This window comes from Pezoporus wallicus, unplaced genomic scaffold (assembly GCF_028554395.1).
Source record: "Pezoporus wallicus isolate ANWC-B61680 ecotype Strahan unplaced genomic scaffold, APGP_CSIRO_Pwel_v1 contig_4012, whole genome shotgun sequence".
In the NCBI taxonomy this organism is placed as follows: Eukaryota; Metazoa; Chordata; class Aves; order Psittaciformes; family Psittacidae; genus Pezoporus; species Pezoporus wallicus.
This window is the reverse complement of record NW_026637828.1, coordinates 630631-646069: the sequence shown is the minus strand read 5'-3', so window position 1 is coordinate 646069 and position 15439 is coordinate 630631. Positions and strand designations below refer to the sequence as shown.

General features: G+C 36.6%; 1 protein-coding gene across 1 annotated transcript in view; it reads right to left on the bottom strand.

Annotated features, from left to right (window-relative positions):
* Positions 1-296: 296 nt before the first annotated feature.
* Positions 297-15439, bottom strand: part of PARN (poly(A)-specific ribonuclease) — a 59613-nt gene continuing 44470 nt past the window's right edge. Inside the window, exons 22-24 of the mRNA XM_057407895.1 lie at positions 10641-10830; positions 2940-3133; positions 297-449 (exon numbers count right to left, since the gene is read on the bottom strand). Of these exons, the coding sequence (XP_057263878.1) occupies positions 397-449; positions 2940-3133; positions 10641-10830 (437 nt within the window). The 3' untranslated portion in view covers positions 297-396. The remainder of the gene's footprint in view (positions 450-2939; positions 3134-10640; positions 10831-15439) is intronic.

Here is a 15439-nt window from a genome sequence, read left to right as displayed (position 1 = left end):
TTGCCTTAAGAATAGCCAATGATGAGGACATTTGTGGTAACAAATCACCTCAAGCACAGGAAACAACCTAGCACAAAATCATAGAGTGCCAGTACTTTTTGTACATTTTATAGCTAACATGCCAAAGTAGGTGACCAAAATACATTTAGTCTTGCTTCTTAAACCTAACATTTACGACAGCAAGGATTTCACGTGATCAACGAGTCGTATACTAGTTAATATACACACAGGTAAAACTGACAGTGATTGTTCAGTAAACAGTTTAAAATAATTAAACTGATTTTCAGGACACATACTGCTTTGTTAACACCACTTTATTTAAATAAAGTATGGCTTCCAAGAGGTGTATTCTTGCAACTGCTTTCAATCAATTCCACTTGTTAAGGCAGTCGTTTCCTACCACGTTTCAGGGACTTCAAAAATTCCAGTGGAACTAGTTGTGAGGCTTCCTAAAAGACAGAGTTGCAGAACAATATATTAAAGACTTCAATATACAAACACTGAGAGCAATAAAAATCAAACCAAGAGTATTTTTTTTCCTTCAGAGTGTACATTTTCTGCTCTTGAGCAAGGCTCTAAATACCTTACTGGCAAGTCAATATTTACAAAGGGCAACCAAGAGACTTTACAAGTAGATACTTTAAAAAAAAGTTAATGGCAAGTTTCTTACCCAAATGGTAAATACTGTATTTTGCAATTAATGAATTTTTAATCCAAGTAATTTTGGTTTTGCAATAACTGGGATAACAAAGTTAAACAATACTCTTTCCCCAAGTCTACTTGCAGCCATTCTTGTTTAAGGAATACAGTGAAGAATATCTCCAGTCCACATTAACTGGAGAAGAAAGATGAACAGGGATAATATATATTTCCATAATTCCAAATACATAGCACAAATTTTAATACCTGGAACTACAGTAGACAGTCTTGTCCTTTTACACATGCTTGTATGGCCCAATTGCCCTACTGAATTACAAAAACAGAGTGATTTCCAAGCACAGCTTTTGAATTGGCTGAGAAAGATTTTACTCTCCCGAATCAGAAGAAATGATGCTTGGTATACAATATCACTTTCTGGATAAAAATGACTAGAGTAGATATTGAAATAAAGTTTTAACTCTTAATATTTGAATATACTTCAATACAGTCAGTGCTCCACATGACCAATAATTAAGATATGATTTTTTTACTAGTCTAATTTCTGCAAGAAATTACAGAGTTTGAAACAGAATCAACAATAGATATTATCAATGAAAAGAAAATCTTTTGATGTTTAAATTCATGTGACCTAAGGTTATTTAATTACTTTGTTTTTGTACAGGCTGCAGTAACTTACACAAGGCATCAAAAATATCAGGTGAACCAGTCATCTGACTGTCACCTGCCTTTGTTCAGTCAGACATACAGTACAAAGTACTTTTGCTAAAAAAAATTAAAAAGATTATATAGGTATTAAACTCTGCAATATCAACCCTACGTGAAAATTCTTCAACCAAATAAAGAACACTAAAGGATATGATTACAAACACCACACAGAACACTGCATATACTAATATATACATCAGTTTTAGAAGAAAGAAAAAGGTTATTTGGGTTTATCATCTCTATTAGAAACACTATTTATTGTTCAAGCATTACACTGCGAGTCCTATATCAGATTAATGAAAAAAGAAAATTTATAAAATGGAAGAAAGAAAAAAAAAAATCGTATCACCTGGCAAATTCACAAGTTCACACTTTTACAAGAAAAACAATACTATTACTTTTCAAAATCTCCATCTCCTGAAAGTGAGCTCCTCTAGCAGCCCATGAAATGTGAATGATTTGCTCACAGTCCAGCAAGCCCTTCAAATAAGCAAAGGCATACTCAGAGCATGAGATAGACTGCAAGAAATGTTAAGAATGACTATGACCACCTGTCCAAAATGTCTGGAAGACATTTTAAACACACTCACTCTTCATCAGCATCTTGCCAAGTGTTACCAGAAAAAAAACCACAAAGCCAAGTGATTCATAAATGCAAAGCACCCAGAAAGCTAACGGGCCTTTGTAAGCAGATCAGCACCAGTCTGGCAGCTTACTCCTTCATGGAGTTGTCTCAGAGTGAACACATTCTCAGGAAACGTTCCAGAGAGGAAAGGGTTTCAGTATAGTTGCAGCATGGTTATTTATACTAGGGGATATAAAACAGCAACTGGGTCAAACTGTACTCAACCTGAAACAGCCTGTTGCAAGAGGTGTGCCAAAGAAGTCGTGAGGGGCAGGCAGGTAGACTGTCAAGTTTTGGCTTAATTGTAGAGGCAAATAATATTCTGAACAGACTAAGAAGTTTTCTCAGCATACAGAAATACCCTGTCTCACAAATAACTATAAACAAGGGAAGTTAGTGTGATACTATCAGGGTATATAAAGTCCGAATTAAAAGGGCACATATATTAGCTTTCAGAACAGCAGGCAGGTTTATTAAAACTGGACTTATTTGCAAGCAACAGAGGTAGTCCAATGACACACATTTGGCGGGGCAAACTATGTTCATTCAAATACGCAGTAACTATCCAATCAAGCTTAAAGGAAAATGTCCACGTTAAGTTAAACTTACATTTTGTGATGAAGTATTGGATTAACAGGGAAGTCTATTCTAGAATCCTACTTCTAGAATTCCTTCAATTTTGATTATGATATGCAAGACATATTGGGTAACCATAAGTAGAAGGTCACATAAAAAGAAAAAATATTAAGAATATCTAAAAATATTCAAAGAGCTTTATTTCAAGAAAGTAAGCAAGCAAGTAAGAAATCAACTACATCCTGCTTCCTTTGGCCAGTCTCTGGTGGGGCTGCAATAAGTTAAGACTTTCAAGAAGATAACTTCAATTCTTCTCAGGCCTAGAGTAGTTCCAAACAGAAGAGACAAACATGCACATGAACATTGCTCTTACCTGCTGGAACTTGTCCTGTCTTGATCTTTTTGACTTTTTTGGCTCTCTTCTTACCATCTGGGAGGGACTCTGCACAGGAGTCTGTCTGATCATTTTCTGGATCTTGTCCTTCTCCCTCTTCCATATCATCAGAACTAGTTTCTTCCTGAATAGGACTCATGCTTCTTTTTCCCACTGTACTTGTACCTGTAAAACTGAAATGTAGAAGAAATACGATTATGAACAAGTCAAGAATAGCTATTACATAGGTACTAGTTGTTGTACATCTATTAAATGCTTATGAAGGTAATAGATTAAACTGTATTAAGTGGTGTACCATGAAATTACATTATCTGGAAGATCTGATTTAACTATAAAATTCCGTAAATTGGCTATCTAATCCCGTCTTACGTAGATGAAGCTATTCATTCTTTGTACTACAGATGTCTCAGGCTTAGCTGCTACTCTGATGAGATCACTCAACTCAAATGTAATTAAAGCTGTTCTCTCTTCCCTGCTTAGTATTATTTTTTATTCTTTTAGTTATGAAAGCTTTTGTAAAGCATTTTCAATAGACACTGAGTTATACACAACTGTTAAGCTTCCAACACACACCTTGCTGATGAATGATTCTAGATTATAACTTCATCCTCTCCCCTGGAACTATATGCAGTTTTAAAAGCACGTCTATTATATATAGGTAGAGAAACCCATCAAGTTCCATATAACAAACTTTAAATTGGGCATTAAAGTTAAGAGTCCTGCCATCCAACAGGCTGGTAAAATGAACAGCATGAAAAATTGCACAATCATTTCACAGGTAGTGTTTGAATGAGTAATACAGTATGAAGATTAACTCTGAGCTCCATTTCATTCAGCACACACTGAAAAAACACTGAACAAATTTTTTGTTTGACTGTAGTGCTATTGTCATGTTTCCTTGAAAGACAAATGACAATATTAAAATCAAATTAGCATGAGTATAAGAAAGAATACAGCAGCAAAGGGGCTAATTAAAAAACTTATTGCAAACTCCTAGATGTGAATATCAGCTACTTAAACGTTTATTTTAATGCACTTCTAGAACCACCAATTAAACTTAGAAAACCTTTAGGTTTTCCATTAAGAACTACACAAAATTGCTGTATGCATCTAAGTCATGTTCTGTTCTTTTATTTAAATAAAAATGAATACCCAGTTATAGCGCAAAGCTTTACAAGCTGCTTTATTTTTTCTTTCTAATCAATAATAGTAGGGAATTCTGGTGTTTCAAGAAGATTTTAGCTAAAGGACTGTTAAATCTGACTGTGTAGTTTTGGCTTTGAAATGGAATTTTTTCAGCTGAACATTTTGCAATTTAAAACAGAGTCTTTCTGGGATGTCCAAAGGCAATAAACAAACATGAAACATATGATTATGCCTCTTGCTCTTATTTCAACTTTAGAAGCACAAACACCATTTACTTTGATGAATAGCTGGCTTTTCCTCCAAACATTCACACACAGAAGGCCTTCTTGCATGATTTCTTACAAATCATCATTTCAAATCACACCACAACTACCATCAGTAATAAGATGCAAGCCAAAAAGCTTGAGAGAACGGTTTACCCTACATACACACTTTAATACTGTAAAATAGGCAAAAACTAGGTTTGGAAAGAAAAAAAGTCTAGTAAAGAAAGAGCACTTGGAAAATTAAAAACTAATATTTAACAAACATATTGAACACGTTTATAAAAAATATATTAAATACTAAAACCAATATTTAACAAACATGCAAATAATTTTTAGGGATTTTTTTAAGAATTCTACTTTTAAGAAAGATATTCTGAAGAATATGTAAGAAAGAAAAGCTCAGGAGCCATAAATTATGATTTCAGGATTTCTGAGACATAATATAAGCATCTGGCTCTTAGTGGGGAACCTGCACCTGCTGTAGGGAGAAGCTCCCTTTTTGAAAGGACTTACGACTGAATTTAAACGTTTTCTACTTAGACTCTTGAGAAATTACTGCAAAAAAAGAGAAACAAGTTGTTGAACTGAAGGTGTGCATTTAGCTGTGTACCGAAGTACAAAATAAAAATTAATTTTAGGCCTTATTTTCTTCCTGTAGATACCTTAAGGAAGAAAACCACACCAAAAAAAAACCCAGCAGCTCAAAATCAAAAATATATTGATATTTTATAATTAAGGACTGTTGACTTCTTGTTTTCTCCCAAAATATTATTTTACATTTATTCATTCATTGCATGGATTCTAGATGGCTAGCGGTTGATACTAGTTATACCAGCTATTTTGGAATATGCCCATGTTTCTCTCTCAATTTCCTCACTGAGAAACAATAAGTGAAAGAACTGAACAAACTAATATCTATCAATAACTGTCAAATTCAGATACATTTGTTCAGGATCCTCAGCTGTTTGAATAGCTGACCCATTTAGAGACAGAAGTTTCAAAACACACATGTAAAAGAGTATGCCTGGACAAAATAAAGTTAATAGCCAAGTTTTGGTGATGTTGGGGTTTGGTTTTTTTTGGGGGTGGGGGATTTGCGTTTGTTTTATGTTGTTTGGTTTTGTTTAGGTTTTAGGGTGGTGGTGGGGAACAGGATGCGATGGTGATGATGGGGACAACAGGTACAACGGGTGGGACACCAGAACAGCCCATCAGAAGAAAAGCCTATCATACATTAGCCAGTTAGCAAATCTACTTAGTGAACATAATACAGCTCTCACACCAGTCAGTGCTGGTTGCAGGTGGGGTTCCAAGCCTCTTGACTTATTTTAATGTTAGCACACAGGCAAACCTGATGAGGATGAATGCCACTAGAGGAAAGTGGTAGAAACAAACAAACAAAGAATCTATATTTTATTCTTGATTTCTATTACTATCAAATACCGTTGTAATCAACAAAGAATACAGTATTTTTCTTAAATTCCAGCAGTATGACTAGCAGCATTAGTATTAAACACAATCTGACGAATCAACAGGACGTGGAGGACTTGATATATCACTGTACTGCCAAAAAGAGCTCAGGCTTCAGCTGATTAAACTGCCCATGCACTTTGTAACATCATTACAGCTACCAAATAGCAGCAATCCGAATAGTATGGTAATTATTGTGAAAGAATCAGCAACAGGAGGGGGGACGGAACAATTGTGTTGATGCAACATTAAACATTTTCTGGTTTTGAAAAGTATGTCTTCCTTTCAAACGGACCACCTACTTTCATCACAAGAGAGAATCTTGAACTGGCCTGGATATATACAGACCTTTAACTCCAAGTAAATATAATTTAAATGAAAACATAAACCCTGTCTTCTCTTGCCACTTTGAACAACATGTGGGGGGAGGAGTTACTGACCTATCATAAAAATCAGCTATTTCGGCTTAAGAGCTAGTGCAATCACTTGAAATAACAATAGAACACTGTAATAATTTGCTTGCAATATTTATTGTGCATATCTTTGATGACATAGCTTTTCCCAATTCTTATACTTTGTTTAAAAATAAACCACTATGAACAACCATTTCTGTAAAAAAAAACCCAAAAGAATCATTAGCAGAAATACATGAACATTTCAAAAATGAGATAAATTATATTCTCTCTGGAAAATAAAGGCATTCAAGGAAGCAGTGCTACAACAGCACCCTTACTTGACAGAAGAACATTCGTAAGGCAAAATGATGTATCACTTTCCTGTACTTCTTACTAGAATATGTCTTTTGCCACTGGCCTTATTCTGTTTTACTCATTCCTAGATCATGATCAGGAAAGTGAGAATAACTAAGTATAAGCTGAACAAGATACTTAGTTTTACATAGAACATACCTTACTTGATTTTTCATGCTATGGTGTAACACCATTTTGTTAAGGAAAAGATCTTAAATCCATGCATTTAAGAGTCAAGGCAGAGCTAGCAGGCAGTTATTTGCTAAGCACTACATGGCATGGCAATACACAAGAGGCTACATTTAGTTTTGAAAGTGTGCTCCGAATAGTAAACTGCTTTAGAAAAGGGAATTTTATTAGGATCGTAGAATTGTTTAGATTGGAAAAGACCTTTAAGATCATTCAGTCCAAGCATTAACCCAGCATTGCCAAGTCCACCACTGTCCCTGAGTGCCAACATCGCATTTGACATCCTTCCCTGAGCAGCCTCTTCCAGCGCTTGACAATCCTTTTGAGCAAGAAATTTTTATGAATATCTAATCTAAACCTCCCCTGGTGCAACCTGAGGCCAGTTCCTCTTGTTCTATCACTTGTTACTTCGGAGAAGAGGCCAACCTCCACCTTGCTACAACCTCCTCTCCATTGTGAGCTCAGCCTCCTTTCCTCCAGGCTAAACCCCCTGGTTCCCTTACCCGGTCCTCACTACACTTGTGGTCCAGACCCTTCACCAGCTCTGCTGTCCTTTCTCTGGACCTGCTCCAGCACCTCAGTGTAGTGAGGGGCCCCAAACTGAACACAGGATTTGAGATGCGGCCTCACCGGTGCCCAGTACACAGGGGGATGATCACTGCCCTGGCCCTGCTGGCCACACTGCTGCTGATACAGACCAGGATGCCATTGGCCTTCTTGGCTGCCTGGGCAAAAGCTGCTCATGTTCAGCTCCATCGATCAGCACCCCAAGGTCCTTTTCCTCAAAGAGCTTTCCAGCTGCTCCTCCCCAAGCCCGTAGCGTTGCATGGAGTTTTTGTGGCTCAAGTGCAGGTCCCAGCACTAAGCTGGGTTGAATCTCAGGTACAACTGGCCTCAGACCATCGACCTAGCTGGTCCAGACCCCTCTGCAGAGCCTTCTCTACCCTCAAGCAGACCAACACTCTGACCCAGCTTGGTGTCACCTGCAACATTATTATGGGTGCACTTGATTCCCTTATCCAAATCATTGATAAAGACATTAAATAGAACTCGCTCCAGTACTAAGCCCTGGGGAACATCACTTGTGAACAGCCACACCAACTGGACTTAACTCCATTCACCACCACTCTTTGGGTTTAGCTGTCCATCCAGTTTTTAATCGACTAAACAGCACTTCCATCCAGGCCATGAGCAGCCAGTTTCTCCAGGAGAATGCTGTGGGAAAAACAGTACCTTGTGACTGCTATTAATACTATTATACTACATTTTCTGAAAAGTAGTTCCTCTCTAATATGGGACTGCAGTTTTCTTAGTAAGACAGGAATTAAAGAATTTGTTAGATACTCATTGATCTGTCAATTTAAGACAGAAGTTCCTTACCAGAAATACCCAACAACTTCATTACTGAATGAAAAAGTAGCCAGGATATACTGTCAGCATGGAGAGGAACAGCTATTCTGCAGCTGTGCTCCCTGGCAGAAACTGATGCAGCAAGCTTATTAAATAATAAATAAATAAAGGATGCAGTAACATGAAGCTATTATAAGACATCAGCTGCTAGACACATCACAGTATTGAATGCTCAACTATGTATGATTCAAATTAATCTGGACACACATATACATGCACACAAATGTATTTGCCCTGATTGCTTTGTAGAAAATATTTGTATTAATATTTATTACATTTTATATAAAAATGGCCACATATAAAAATTAAATATGTATTTTTGAGATGTCTTTGTCAGGAAACAAAAGGAAAATGTTCATCTTGAGTGAACAGAAAGACCACAAGCTCTGCAGTTCCACAATATACCTAACCAGATTACATTTAAGAGAAAACATCTACTAAAGTTTAGATGACAAGAGAACACAAACTAACTAGTGACAAACACAAATAAAATTAAGAAAAACATGTCAAAAGACCTGCATGAAAGGGAATCTGGGACGGATCCAAATTACTTTATTAATGAAAAAATGAAGGAATAAAAATTCATGTAACATCAATAACAAAAGAAGTTCTAGCCAAGAAAATAAAGGCTGCTATCCAACACTATCAAAATACTGTTCATCTAAACCCAAGGCTGCTTCTTGTGGAATTTTACAACACTAGAAAAAATTGAATAAAAACTTTCAAGGACATTAAGGGCTTTGGCATACAAATCATTATGATGTATCCTAATTTTAAGGAAAAAATTCACCAAAAATCTTATTCAGCCATTTCCCAAATTACACATTTGTGGTTGGCCTCAAACTTTGAGAGATAACAACAAATCAGCTTTTCACATTTACTGTTTTCCAAAGTATATGTTACAAGAATAAGTTGTCTATGGTTCAAACCATAAACTGCCACTCTTACCATCTGACTAGAATCTGAGGTACCCCAAAAACAATCTTCACTGAGAAAAGATACTTCCTCTAGTAGAAATTAATCTTAGGACTTGGTATTTCTTTGTAGTCTCAAGATGTAGTAAGCACTTTCACATCATTTAATAGAGACTTAATTATAGACCTAAGCCTTAGCCATATGTAAACTACTGCCAGGACAATCTTCAGAGCTCCTCATCTCTTCACAGCATGCACTCCCAAGCTTTCTTAAGTACAATAGTTCAATTAAACTAACTTCATTTGATATGGATTTTTGTCACCAGGTCCTCCATATGGGTTTTCGGGATCAAACATGTCTCCAACACATTTAGAATTCCCACCACAATACAAGTTATGAACATTTGACAGCTAGCCAAAATACACACCTGCATTTAATTTTGCAGAGTAGGCAAATCATAAGCTCATGTAAGTGAGAAGAACAGAACAAGTTCAGTATATTTGTTACACAACAGATAACATTTAAAGGAAAATATAGTAAGAGCTAGAACTTATCAAGGCATTCCCAAGAAAGGAACAGCAGAAAGACCTCAGTGTTGGTATTATGACCATCTCATTTGGTCCGTATCAGGAAAAAACAAAACCAAACACCAACCAACAAAAAGCCCCAAATTACCACCTTTCAGAAATGTAACTTATGCACTTCACTGAAATTCATTTTTATATAGAAAAAAAAGGGGGCGGTGAGGAAAAGAGAGGAATGGTAATAACTTCATAGGTTAATTATACAATTATATTAACAGTAATATACGACCCTTCCCGTTCACAGCTACACAGATGACTATGAAGCCTCCTGTTACCATCATATCTCAAACCATTCATTAGTCTGAGAGAGTTAAAAATGGAACCACACACAGCAACATACTGGACCAGAATCAAAACAGGCATCTCCTGACTTAATTTTGCCTTTCAATAATGAACTAAAGCCCTTTTCAAGTTTTACTCCAAAAGCTCAAAACCATGCAAGTGTCATCATTTGCCTTCCTGTTTCTGAAGCATAAGGATGAGTTCATCAGGACTGCTCAAGACGGTAATTCATACCCTTCTCTATGGCAGTATTATCAACATGGAAAGTCATTCAAAAACCAAGAGAGCCTTTACAAGGGTGTAAGATGACAGCTCAGTTTCCACATGACACAGGACATTCAGAGGTGTTAAATAAACAGAGAAAATCATTCTTTTATTTTGGTTATAAGACATGGTACTGCTACATCAAGCTCAGAAGCTCTGGTCTGACCTGCCCTCAAGATCCCAATGTTTTAAAAATCTGTCTGATCACATTTGTGATAAAGTTCCCTCTGCTCCTTCAGCTACGATCTTGCAACAGCCAATGTAGCACTACTGATGGACAGCAAACAAATATGTACATAACAAAAATTAAAGTTTCCTACTGCTTAAGAACTACGTGAAAATTGCTAGACTTCTAATAAAAACACGATAAAAATACAAGAGTTGACAATGCATGAAAAGTCTCACCTGTTAACACAGTAGTATCGACTCTGGGAAACATAAGATGTGCTCTGAGTTTTTAACCGCTTTCTCTCCATCTCCTTCCAACTATCTTCTGTACATTTTCTTTTTGCCCGTTTATCTTCATGTTTTTTCTCAACATATTCTGCGTATGTCTGGATCCTATAACTTTCGGCATACCTGCTGGTGTTTACAGCTATGGAGAACAAAAGCGATATTATACACAAAACACTCTTAAATGACAGCAAGCCCTCTCCTGTAAGAACTTACTTTGAAAAACAGAAGGCAGTGAGCTATCTGTTCTGTTCATATAAACAACTCCCAGTTCCACTGTTAGTGATGTAGGAAATGCTATACTCTCCTAAATTCACACGGTACATTTCAATCAGATATTCAAAAATCTTCTTCTCCAAGTCAGACTTCATACAAAAAAGGGTTAAATCTACTTAAGACTTTTCTTTTAAATTAGAAACCATCAATTCTTCAGTTGTAACCTTCTTCCAGATTGCTTGTTGGCAAGAAGAGATTTCCTGGATTTTTTCCCTTTTAGTCTCACTACTTAACCCAGCAGGTTTATTTTGCAAGTCTGCCAGGAAAAGACGACATTTGCAAAGCCTTTGCCAAAACTATTTGATTGCTGTGAAACATAAGCTTATTTGAGCTGCATTTTTGGTTGCACAAGGTATCTATGGAAGCAGCACTTAACTAATATCCAGCTGTTCCGTCCTTGTATCTTTCTAATGTTCGGTCTCCATTTAACTATAAGAAACTGCAAGTTCAAGACAGAAGAATTTCTGTCAGTGCAAAATGAGAGTAATTTCAAAAATAAAAAACTTTCACTGCCTTCACTCAGCAACAATTTACCAACATTCCTTCAAGTCCCAGCATCTTCACAGCTCTCAGGCTTTATTCTGGCCTGAAGCCATCACTGTAACGGATGAATCAGCAGATTAAACTGACTGTCACCTCATGTCCTCCGCTGTTTTCAGCCTAACTCACTGAAAGGAAGTATTGTAAACCAATCAATAAACCATTCAAATATAAAACAAAACAAATAAACCCCATTGTTTTTCTTACTCTTAGGCTGCACACTTTAAAATGCCATAACTGTAGTGGAGACAAAATCCTGATTTTATTATGTATTTCCAATCTTTTTGTAAACATTTCAAATGTGTATCCAACTTTATGATCGTAGTTGGAGCGTTGTCATCTTGAAAACAGGTATGCTGTATTACCTCAAGCCCAAGCAGTGGAAGTAGCAAGCTCCAATAAAGTGACGAAGATGGGTGTATTTGTGTTGGCTATTTTCCTTTTTCAAAATAGATCATCTATTCTGCACATCGGCTATGCTACTGTGAAATTAATTACCTGTAATACTAGTCATGGCATACAGATGATGCTGATCCTGCTGTGTAAAGCCTTTCAAATGTACATAAAACTATGCAACAGTGATGCATATTTAACTTCAAACCTGCAATTATGATTGATAGTCTCACGAGATCACTGAACTAACTAAAGAGATATTACGCATTTCTCCTTTCACACCCTTTATATTTGTTTTGAACTGCAGAGTTACAGGATATCTTTGTAAGAATTAGAAGCATATTTACTGCCCATGAAGTTATGGTGCAGGCATCATGAATGAATTAATAACGCTCCCTGGAGTTACTGCGTGCCAGCCGACATTCCTCAGGGTAAAATTTGTTTAGTTAAACTCAAGCATGATTTTACTTGCTAAAAATCAAGTACATAGTTACCATGGATCATTTGATAAACAGTGATTTGTTAAAACACAATAAGCATTTCACATCATTTGTTTCACTGTAAACTAAGAGCCAAAGTTATGGCTCTTCATTTAATTCCCTGACAAATCCAGCCTGATTTAAGAGGAGGGGGAGGGATTAAAAATAATTTTTATGTAGCCTAAAGATAATTGTAAAATAAATCTGTGTAATAGTCAAAATTTTTGAACAAACACAACTCTGCTTTCTTAAATAAGGCCAGCATTTTCTAGCAATCCATTCATATTAAACATACACAAATATACACATGTATATATATGTGCATATATTTAATATGAAAAGTTTTAGACTAAATATATCGCTGCATACACTGAACAACTGAAATGAAGGCATACGGAGAATTCTAAAGAGCCACACAGATAAATAAATCTTGCATGCTCTTGAACTGAGGATCAGCTCCCTGTAAAAGTTTAAAATACATTTTCCCTGCTGCTTTTTTTTTTGACTGCTGTCCATCTTGTCAAGCAAAGCAAATAGAGTGTCATTGCTCTGCCCTGCCAACAGAAGAAATGCATTGCTAGAATGCTTTTTGAATTCTAACAAACTAAGGAGAACTTAGGGGATTTATTTACTGAAGTCATAAGAGAGAAGACAGATTTTCCTGTGAGAAACCTAACCTAGTAGTAACCAACACCACACGGCTGCATTTCATTACACTAGTTGCAGTTGTAAAGTTAAGTTTCTGTCTTATAGTAGAATAATAGTAATTGCATATTATTTTAGGAAAAGCATTTCTAGGGGCTGATATTGTCCCTGATTATCAGGCAAGCTATTAAACAGGCTGACTGTTGTTGAGTGATCCAAGAGGAATATATGCAAAGATATTCTTTCACCGAGCCCTTGCTCTTGGGCAGAGCAAAATCCTGACAGGTGGCCGCTGCCAATCTTAAGCTTATAGACAAATATGTAAGTGAACTGTGTAGGTAAAAACCCCACTATATATAAATAAAATAAATACACAGAACTACATAGAATAAGGCTGCAATACTAAACACTCAAGTTTATGAAATACAAAGTAAAAATTCACCTGTGAAGGTGAATTTTCACTGGCAAGGCAGTATCGCTATCTCCTTGTTAAATTGCCTCTGTTACCATTAGGCACCAGTTTTCCCCAACTTAACCAAGCTACATCCCATTACTCATTTCTGGTTCGTTATCCCATGTTTTCATGTAGGGTAGTCATTGTCAAATGCATTTTTCTTTAGTGCCAAACCAGTTTCTTTTCAAAACAGGTCCAATGACATCTAAACACATAAATTATATAGTTCCCAATCGCACCCTTATTCACTAGGTCTTTGGCCATGCCTTGTCTAAAATGAGGAAGAAGAGCTGGCAATGGGGATGGAACCATGCACTGGTCTAGGTAGTACTACAAAAAGCCGTGATGAAATGAAACCTTGGTCCACCTCCAAAATGAACAGCACACCCCAAACAAGCAAACAATACATATGATAAAAATTACTCCATTACTACTTTTTCTTAAAATAGTCTGGTTTGAAAGCCAAAATAAAGAACACTGTGAAGAACACGGACAGCTCTGGGACAGCTTTTCCTTCCCCATCAGTCTAAATGAACTGTTTTTAGGACCATGTGCAATGTTCAGGATTAGGAAGGAGGCAGGTTTACTGACTGCTACCAATAAATTACTGTATTTAGTTTTCTTCATGTTTCTTCACTTGGAATAAGCCCATGTGGTATCTATCCCAGAGTTAATTATGAATGGCATTTGCTCAAATACAGAAATACAGCTCAGATTCAGTCTCACTATCTTTGTGCTCTCTTCTTTCTCAGCACATAGAGAGAAGGATGTTCTAAACTAGCTGGGTTGGCTTCTTTACTGTATTACTCAGTGAGTTTCAAAATTTCATAGGTATGCAAAAGAATCTAGAAGATTACAAAACAAGTCTGCTTCTCTAGCAGGGAAGAAATTATCCTGGGAGTAACTGCCCTATGTAGTATGTTACTCAGCCCTGACAAAAGAATAATTTCAAAAAAGAACTAAATGTAGTTGATAGGACCATTTTCTCAAGTTTGGTTACAGAATAAGTTAGCTAAGCTGTGTTACTTTTGACAGTTAGCAGGTAGAAGGATTCAAATTCATCTGTATTTCAACAGAAAAAAAATGGAAATGTTTCCTTAAATCCTGCTGTTAAAGTGTTGGGGTTTCATCTGAAATGTTGACACCAACTTACCGCCAGTCAGTGGAACAGAACAGGGGAGTTTTAAGAGAGTAAACCACTCTAACCTGATACTGTCAAAACTGACCTAAAGCCTCATTAATTTAACAGGGAAAAACACCTACAAGTGGTAGACAGGATTCTTTAAAGCCTTGGCCATCAACCCACACTAGCGAGGCAGCAATTTGTTGAGATGTATTCAGCATACCCTCTGCTTAAGCTTTTATTGAGATGAAACCTTAACCTGAAAATAGCTTTCTCTACTTTCAACAGAACTATCCTGCACAGGTCTGTTTCTAATAGAGTCAAATATTGCAACTGTGACTGAAGGGAGTCAAAAATAACTGCTAATTCAGCTACAGAAGCCTGAGTGCCTACTTTCCATTTTCTGTAATTGCTGTGCTGCTGTATCAAAACCCTTTTACACATGCCAACGTAACTACAGCAGGCTTGCCCAGCACTGCTCAACAAAGTGACACACCATCAGTGTGCTTCTCAAGATCCTTGTCCTCAAGGAAGGTTAGAGAGAAGAAAAATCCTCACTGCAAACAGTTTATTGGGGGGAAAAAATGATAATCCAGAGAATTAAGTAAATCAAGGTATCAAGGTGTCATGAAAGATCCTTCAGGATCATCCTGCACTGAAACATCATAAAGGGAAAGCCTTGGTTTACTCTGAGGATATAATTAAAATTCACTTATAATTTCTTTTACTGGTAAAAACATTTAACCATGTGGAGCCAAAGCCTAATTGTTAGAAACCTTTAACAGTGTCATTCTGGATCCTGGCATCACTTAGAAAAATTCAAAACTCCTTAGTTAAAAAG